Source organism: Anopheles coustani, chromosome X (genome assembly GCF_943734705.1).
Source record: "Anopheles coustani chromosome X, idAnoCousDA_361_x.2, whole genome shotgun sequence".
In the NCBI taxonomy this organism is placed as follows: Eukaryota; Metazoa; Arthropoda; class Insecta; order Diptera; family Culicidae; genus Anopheles; species Anopheles coustani.
In genome coordinates, this window is record NC_071290.1 from 14,245,614 (window position 1) to 14,254,549 (window position 8,936).

The 8,936-nt window shown below is 47.1% G+C and overlaps 1 protein-coding gene across 1 annotated transcript; it reads left to right on the top strand.

Moving 5' to 3' along the window:
- Nucleotides 1-6,010: 6,010 nt before the first annotated feature.
- Nucleotides 6,011-8,536, top strand: LOC131269321 (protein 5NUC-like). The gene is made up of 4 exons (XM_058271673.1): nt 6,011-6,231; nt 6,789-6,939; nt 7,010-7,266; nt 7,333-8,536. Exons 1-4 carry the CDS (start codon nt 6,011-6,013, stop codon nt 8,534-8,536), a joined length of 1,833 nt encoding a protein of 610 aa, XP_058127656.1.
- The last annotated feature ends 400 nt before the right edge of the window (nt 8,537-8,936 follow it).

The following is an 8,936-nucleotide window of genomic DNA, read 5'->3' on the forward strand; positions in this document are numbered from 1 at the left end:
AGCGCTCCACTCCTGCCCACCACTAACTGCTCGCGACTCCTCGATCCTAGCCCGCCCGGCAGCGTCTTGGTCTTGGTCTTCGAGGCCACGAGAGTCGAAATCAAAAACAAAACCAAAAACGAAAACAAAAAGGAACAAACTAAACAGCACCAATCAACACCGGAACAATCGATTACAGGCTCGCTAGTGTGCCTGCTGCTAACCCCCTACGGGACTACGACACACCCGGAAGTTCGCTCGATGGCGCGGGTCTACCACGGGAGGAGCACCACTGTACGGAGGGCTCCCCGCGCTCAGTCTGATGCATGTTTTCCTCCCTCCTCCCTCCTCCTCCTTCTCCACTTCCCCGCGCCCCCTCTTCCAACGTGTGGCGGGCGCGAGGTTGAAGCTTAGACGCGACGCTGAAGCGCTCCAAAAAAAAAAACAAAACAAACCGACGGACCGACGGCGAAGGTACACACGCACAGCACGACGTAAACACGCGCACACACACACACTAACAACTACACACGTATACGTATACACCGACACACTCACACGTACACATACACGCGGCCGGCAGTCGCGTCACGCCACCGGATCCTTCTCCCAAAGCCAGCAGTGGCTCGCCCGTTTGTGTCCGCCAAGATGGCCGAAGCAAGATGGCGGCGGGCTGGTACTGGCTGGTGGCTGGAGGCAGGAACTATGCTCTGTACACGGTGCGGAAACGGCGAGGCGAGGACGTTGCTCCTCCTTCCCCTCCACCAGACGCTGGCATCCAACCTGCTTGTTTACCCGTTTTATCCGAAACTCCGCTCCCCTGCCGCGACGCGGGCGGCCCGTCCGCAGCCGTGTTTTGACGTTTGACTTTTGTTTACTTTTTTAACTGCTAGGGTACTCTATCGACTACAGCGTTACAGCTTGGTGTCGTGCGCCCTAACTCGCCTTACTTCCCATTGTTGGCCGCTTAGCTTTGCTTAAGGTGTAGGTGATTGCTCTATTTGGAGTATGTGTGTGCGTGTGTGTGTGTATGTGTTGTTTTTCTGTTTCCTAGTCCTCGCTGCATGTGTCATGCTCCGCTCACCGGAGCACCAGGACATAAGGTGAATTGTGCGATGCGTTACAAGCAGTCCAGAACTCTGTGTCACCTCTGACCCCGTGAACCACTAAAGTCTCTTCACCTCAGCTACCAGGTAGCTTCCTTCCTTCCTGATCGCTTGCAACAGGTTGTCGACTGCCGCCGCTTCCTTGTGCTGCGCTCGGGGTATGCAGGCGCGCCCTCTGGCGGGCTACGCTTGTGGTGGGGTCGTTGGTTGGTGGCGCCACCGTGCGTGGCCCATCGCGCTCCTCCCCGCCAGGTACGCGTGGCCTCTCGCCCGCCTCTCCCTCCCCACTCCGGGTGCGTTCTCTAGGGCGCCCGTGCCAGCCGACCGGGTCGCCGCGACGTCGTCACTTTTTGCGCCGCCGGCGTCGGCGCACTGCCGCCTGCGTCTGCTTAGCGGCGCTTATCGTGTCGGCTGCACCGGCCCGGGCTGCCGCCGGCCACCGCCCCCACAGCTCACGCCGCCGCCGACCACGAGCGGCGCTGGTCGGAATGTTGGCCGCCTTCCGCTCGCTCGACCGCGGTTGCCGCTCGTGTTGCTCCCCTCGTAGTGATCTGTTGCGAAACGGAAAGAGCAGGAAGGGTACAATCAATGGTACGCTCAGATTTTGCTGATTTCATCTACTAACTACTACGCATACTACATAGATGACTAAAAACTTTGACGAGCCCTTGTGTGTTAAGACGTTGTATTATAGTCCCGTTTGGCCTATTCTCGAATACGGCTCGGTCATCTGGTGCCCATACACATCAAATTGGATACAAAGACAAGAGGCAGTACATCGGAAATGTTCACGTTATGCCATAAGAACGCCATACAATGAACATCGCCAGTTTTAAGCTACATCAAGCAAGCTTTATTGCAGAACTAATGACTACACTACACCTCACAGATCCCAATTTGACAGCTAGACATCACAGGCTACTCCATGAGACAATATGCAACACACAATACGCCCTATGAATGCGATGAATAGAATATTTAATACTATAGCCAGCCATTTTAGCTTTTTAATGACTAATGTTAAGACTCCTATTCAATAACTAAGAATAAGAATAGGACTCGACCTTTATTTAACATTACACTGTTTTCAGGGCCAATTCGTCGGTATCAAGCTGTTTTTTGTTGGTAGTAGGCAGTCAATTGCACGCGCACGGTTTTTGTTTGGCATCGTTAGGAAACACTTTGGGCTTGTTAAGTTTAACTTTGCCATTATCGGTAGCAACATTGACGCGACAACAACGCGACCTTTTCTCGTCGCGTCAATGTTGCTACCGATAATGGCAAAGTTAAACTTAACAAGCCCAAAGTGTTTCCTAACGATGCCAAACAAAACCCGTGCGCGTGCAATTGACTGCCTACTACCAACAAAGAGCAGCTAGATGCCGACGAATTGGCCCTGAAAACAGTGTAAAACATTTTGTAGGAAAAATATGTAGTCAATATGCAGCTCTCGTGAAGCCCACGCGGCGGACGGGGAATATTTTATAACAGTAAATAAACAAACAATAATTAGTCCTTCAACCACTCTTGAAGTGGTTAATTGCCGGTTTTCCTGCTAAAAAAACTTTACGGTTGTACTGATTTGATGTATTATTATTATTGTTATTATTATTATTATTATTATTATTATTATTATTATTATTATTATTATTATTATTATTATTATTATTATTATTATTATTATTATTATTTTTATTATTATTATTATTTTTATTATTATTATTATTATTATTATTATTATTATTATTATTATCATAATTATTATTCGGAACAGTGTGCAGGACTCGTCATTCGGAAATGTCATGCTTCAGCAAATACCTAAACTGATATAATAACATAACCAGTTAAAATTATTATGGTAAAATATGGAAAGTCTATGCAGTGATTATCGCGTTGCTTTAAGACCATTTAAAAACAATCGGGTTTAAAAGGCATTAACTCTAACTAATGTTAATGTATATAGTTTTTACAGTTTGATGAATATTATTTTCAATCTACTAAACTATATAAATAGTTCGATTTGACATGCATTGATTAAAGGTTACTAGCGAAGAAGATTTAAAGTTTTTCCAACCTGTCGAAATTAATCGTTCTAGCTCAATTAGTGTTCGTACTATGTCCCTTTTAATAAATACAGCTAACAAAATATTTCCAAAGCATAGCGACCTAGCTTTGCGCTGTCCAATCGAAAAACATCCTTTTTCCCTTCAGTAATAGAGTTGTTTGTTTGCTGCCATGTTATAAAATAGTACGAGGAACACAGGTTTTCTTTTAAAAATGTCTTAAGTAATGATAGCAAACGCATGTTTAGCCCATCACAATAATGCTATTCATCTCAGGTAATATAATGGACAACTCGAGTATGAATACTAAATAACAACTAAGCTTCTATTGAGAAATTAATTTGTTTTCTTCCTCAGGCCTCATCAATTTCCAATCAAACTATTAAGAACATCCTAAATAATTGTGTTAAACAGCAAACTATGATTTGTATCGTTACATGTAAAAGCCGCCTCATTATTCTAACGCAACTTACGCAAGTTGAAATAGACAAATGTTTTTCTAGTCTAGCCCTATTGCTTCTATCAAAGATAGGTAGTTTGTTATTCGTTTCTGTGCCAGTATCGAACCTCGATCATTCTTCTCATCCTTATGTTCATATCAAAGAGCTCTCAATCATTATTCAAAAAACGTCCAACGTGGTTTTGTTTAGGTAACTTTAATGAACTCAAGGTTGGTTTGAATAGAAAACATTAGTTGAAAAAAAAGTTTTACAGTATTTACCAGCTCTTGTAGGGATTTAACAAAACAATTGAGAACGACTTGAAAATATCGACAGAAAGGACAGATTAACTCTCACACCCCGAAATTTATCGTTGCAAATGACATAATGTTAGTTTTTACCATTAATTTATGATTTTTCCTTTCATCAAAAGCAAGGTTATGTCAATGACAGTTTTTATTTCACCAAAACTTACTATTGGCCTTAAAGCAATTGGACAATCATCGAATGGACTTTCAACGTTTTGTATTATTAGTTTTAACAAGCTTTGATCTTTCACCAATTTATGTATCTGTGTCAGAAAATTTAGTAGGTTTTTACCAAAACAAAATCGAGTGTGAGCTAATTTTCCGATATTTTCCTAGAAAGTCATGTCAAAAAAAGCTGTTGATAGTTAAATATGCCGTATTGAAACCTTAGTAATGGTTCAGTTTTGATTGGTTTGTTCGACGTAGAGGACGGATGGTCGGCTATTCAATTTTCATTGCGTCTGCGAAAATGGTGATGAGTTTGTTTGGTTAATTTAGTCTGCTAAGGCGAAAGGGAAAACATGTTCACACCTTGCGAACGGTGTATTTTTCTATGCGAGCGCGTACAATAAGGTTTGTCGGTCACAGGAAAACCGATGCCAACCTTGGCCGGGCGTCAAATATGGCGGCTCATTAGAGGCGACGTTCGCGCTTACGCGTCCCCCCCCCCCCCCCCCCCCCGCGTTTTGGATGCTGTTGACGACTTCATTCGGGCCGTGGAAAACCACCGCATGAGTCACCGTGCAGTGCGTACAATGGAAGTGCACACACACACACACACACGCGCGGTGGAAATCGCGTGCAAGTGGCCCATCTGGAGTGCATCGACAAGGCCGCGCGCAACCGAGCCGCTAATGACGCATTGTGCGCTTTTCCCCCCTTTCGCTCGCCGTGGGAACCAAAGAAAATGCAGCTCGGGAGGGAAAAGAGACAAACCTCGGGGGAAGGGAGGAGGGTGGTCTAATGGCGCCCAGCACCGTGCGGTCGGGCCACACACACACACACGAGGTGGTGGCACCATTGTTTGTTTGTGTTGCGCTTGGAAGGGAAAAATTTACACTCGAATGCGAATGAAAATTTCGATCTATACTTTTCTTTTCATTTCACTTGGTGCGCTTCCACCCATTTGTCAAGAATTCTGTCATCAACTCCCGAGCGAGGGAGAGATAGAGAGAGAGAGAGAGTGAAGGGAAAGGAAGGGAAAAAAGTGGTGGTGGTTTTCGTGGAATCGGAAAACTGAACTCGATCGTCGTCGCCCGACCACGGCATGTGTTTACCGTGCTTTGATATTTTCCGCCGGAAAACTGCGCCAAAATAAACAAACAAGCCTCCCCGCGCTCGTTCGAAAGATGCAGCTGCATCGGAGGGAGGAAAACTCGTCCACCAACGCACCACGCCGTGTTGACAATTCCGCGACACCTTTGATGGTTTCGCGCGAAGGTTCTTTGCGTTTATTTCGCTCGGGCGCTCGGAGGCGTGAAAAACTGGGGAAAATGCATCGAATTCACATCAGCGCACACTGATGGGACATCCATCTGCTCCCCCCCCCCCCCCCCCCCTGCTTCTTCCCCACAGACGCGTACGTCTCCGTACCCGCATCCAGTATCGCAGACCGAATATTGAACAAAATTCAAATGGAGTTACTCCACCTCGAAGAAAAACCAGCTGCCGGGTGCATTCCACTGTTTTATGTTTCGGAAAACTGAACTACGGCTTATGATTTATGTTCGTACTGCCCTCCGGCGCCAGCCTCTTGTTGCTCTATGTTTTTTTTACAAATATTTTGCATTTAAATAGCCGATGGTGCGTGACGAGCGAAGTGTCCGCTCAGTCCTAAGCAGTAAGGCATCGCTCGTTGATTGCCACTGATCGGAATCTATAGTCCTAAGTCTAAGGGCTAGGGTTCGGTTTGTTGCTCAGTGGAAGTCAGTGCGCCTCTTGAACTGGAACTCGATAGTGCCACTTCCAAGTTGAAGAATTCCTACCAAGCTGTAAGTTTAGGTTAAACCCTAATGTGTTCCCTAGAAGAACTCTCCAGAGTTGGTTTGCTTTTGCATCACATCCGACAGCACGTTGCGGGAAGTTCCAGTGTCGTTGTCCCAAGTCTTGGAACCATGCCCGCGAAGTGGTCTACCGTTCCGCTGGTGCTGCTTGCGTTGGTGATGGCCGATCGGGCCTTCTGCACGCCAAGGGAGGCTGCCTTCGAGCTGATCGTGCTGCACAACAGCGATATGCACGCCCGGTTTGAGCAAACCGGAGCTTACGGCGAAGAGTGTAAACCGTCGGATGTGGCCAACAACCGCTGCTACGGTGGATTTGCACGTGTCGCACACAAGTGAGTATGTTCGCCATGTGTTCGTGAAAGTGTACAAAGTGTTAAGCACTGGAAATGGAATGTATAAGTCTGCTGAAATATCTTATTTGGTGGTTAGAGAACTATGATAAAGAATTAGAAACTATCAGAGATGTTAGTTTTTGAATGACAACAACAGAAAAAACTGTGCTTGGACTATAAATACCTATCTCACTCGAGATTTAGTCAACACTTCCTTAGCCAAGTATCGAGAGAAAGATAGAACCTCATCAGATGTTAGATGAGGCTCCGGAGTGTTCTGGACATGTCTTACTGTGATAGGACGCATCCTCATAGAACCTCATCAGAAATTAAATGAGGCTCCGGAGGGTTCTGGACATGTCCTACTGTGATAGGCCGCTAGTGAAGTCCGCATACACCATTGCTAGGGTTGCATGGTTACGAACTTCTACAAGTTTGAGGACCCTGCATTCCAATTATAAAATTGGATATCTATCTGATATATAGATGGCAACGTGAACTACGGATAGTTTCGCCACATAACATAACGACGGTATTTTTCGTGTGTAATTTGGCAGAGTACGAGAATATAGGCGGGCAGAATTGTTCGGGGGTCTTCCAGTACTATACCTCAACGCCGGCGATACCTACACCGGGACAGCGTGGTTCACAGTGTACCAGAACACCATTGCAGCCGCCTTTCTCAACCGACTCCAACCGGATGCCATTGTAAGTGAAGCGCTTTGTGGTTGAACCTTGTTTTTATATCGCTCTATCTGTTAAAAACATCCTTATCAAGAGCCTTGGAAACCACGAGTTCGATCTTGGAGTGGATGGGCTGGTACCGTTCCTGAACGAGGTGAAGTTTCCGGTGGTGGTAGCCAACCTTAACCTTTCCAACACGCCAACGATGCGCAACATCAGTGCACTTCGTCGGTCGACGGTTTTTACGAAAGCCGGTGTCCGGGTCGGAGTGATCGGTTATCTGACACCGGAAACGAAGCAAATAACGCCGGCCAGCACGGTCGCGTTTACGGACGAGATTAAGGCAATCAAGTGAGTGAGCGTGAGAGAATGGCGGCACGGGGCACGATCGTACACATCGCATTGTTCCTATTTCAGCATCGAAGCGGCGGCACTGAAGGCGCAAGGTGTGAACATTTTGATCGCACTCGGCCACAGCGGACTGGAGCGCGACCGAGCGATTGCAGCCGGGTGCCCCGAGGTCGATGTGGTGATCGGAGGTCATTCGCATACGTTCCTTTACAGTGGCACCGTGCCAGATGTGGACGTACCGGCCGGCCCGTACCCGGTGATGGTGACGAATGCCGTCGGGAAGCAGGTGCCAGTCGCACACGCGTACGCGTACACGAAATACCTCGGCTGTTTGCATCTGCAGTTCGATGCGGATGGGAACCTGATGACAGTGAACGGCAATCCGATTCTGCTGAACGGTAGCGTCCATCGTGAGGCCGACGTGCTACGGCTGCTACAACGATTCCGGCCGGGTGTCATGCAGCTGGGCTACCAGATTGGGCATACGAACGTGCATCTCGACGCGAGCCGCTGCCGCTTCGAGGAGTGTAACATCGGCAATATGCTCGCCGACTCGCTGGTTGCCGTAAACGCGGACAACTACAAGAAATCCGACGACGGAGACTGGACCAACGCTGCAATCGGGTTTATCCAAGGTGGCAGCATACGAGCATCCCTGAGCGTGGGTGCAATTTCCAGGAAGGACATCAAAACGGTACTACCATTCGGTAACATAGTGGCAGTGACGGAGCTCAACGGGACCCAGCTGCGTCAGATACTCGAGCACAGCGTACACCGGTACGACGGCGTGACCGGATACGGGGAGTTTCTGCAAATGGCCGGTGTGCACGTCGTCTACGACCTATCGCGTCCACCGCTAGAGCGAGTGGTTGACGTCGAGGTACGATGCGCCCAGTGCAAGGTCCCCAGGTACGCACCACTGAAGGATGATGCATCGTATCGCGTTATCGTGAGCCAGTTTCTCTACCAAGGTGGTGACGGATTTACCATGTTTGCCGATTCCGACCACGAACAGCTGCTCTACGGAGAGTACGAAATCGCTGAACAGTACCTGAAGCACTACTCGCCCATCTATCCGGCCATAGAGAACCGCATTCGCTTCGAGTGTCAACTCGACAGTGGTCCACCTAATTCTACCACGGTCGAACTAAGCGACTACGATAGGAATATTGCAAACCTAGCTTTCGTCTTCCTTGGTATGATAATTATGGCAACGCTGCTAGAATCGATTCGTTACTTCTTCATGATAACCTTACCTCCAGTGGGTTAAAACTAAACGATAACTTTATCCTCGCTTGAAGCCTCTAAGCTGCAGATTGCTTAGGTTTCATCATTGATGTGGGATGTGCATCACGAAGGACAACGTACAAGGTTGATTAATTAGTCTTTACACTTTCATTAGATATCTTTGTATTCTCCGATGAACGCTGTCTTTACTCCGGCTTTATAGCGAGTGCTTTGTGGAGATGGGTAATATTAACTCTATTTTACCAATCAATTGGTATCCTTTGTTCCAACGTCGCGCTATAATCTGATAGTGCTTTTTAGTAAAGTCATTAGAACCATTGGGCTTTATGAATCTTTCACCAAAGATTCATTCAGATGGATTCATGAATTGTAATGAATCTTTGGAAACCTTAATTAATCTTCATGAATCTCCATGATTCTTT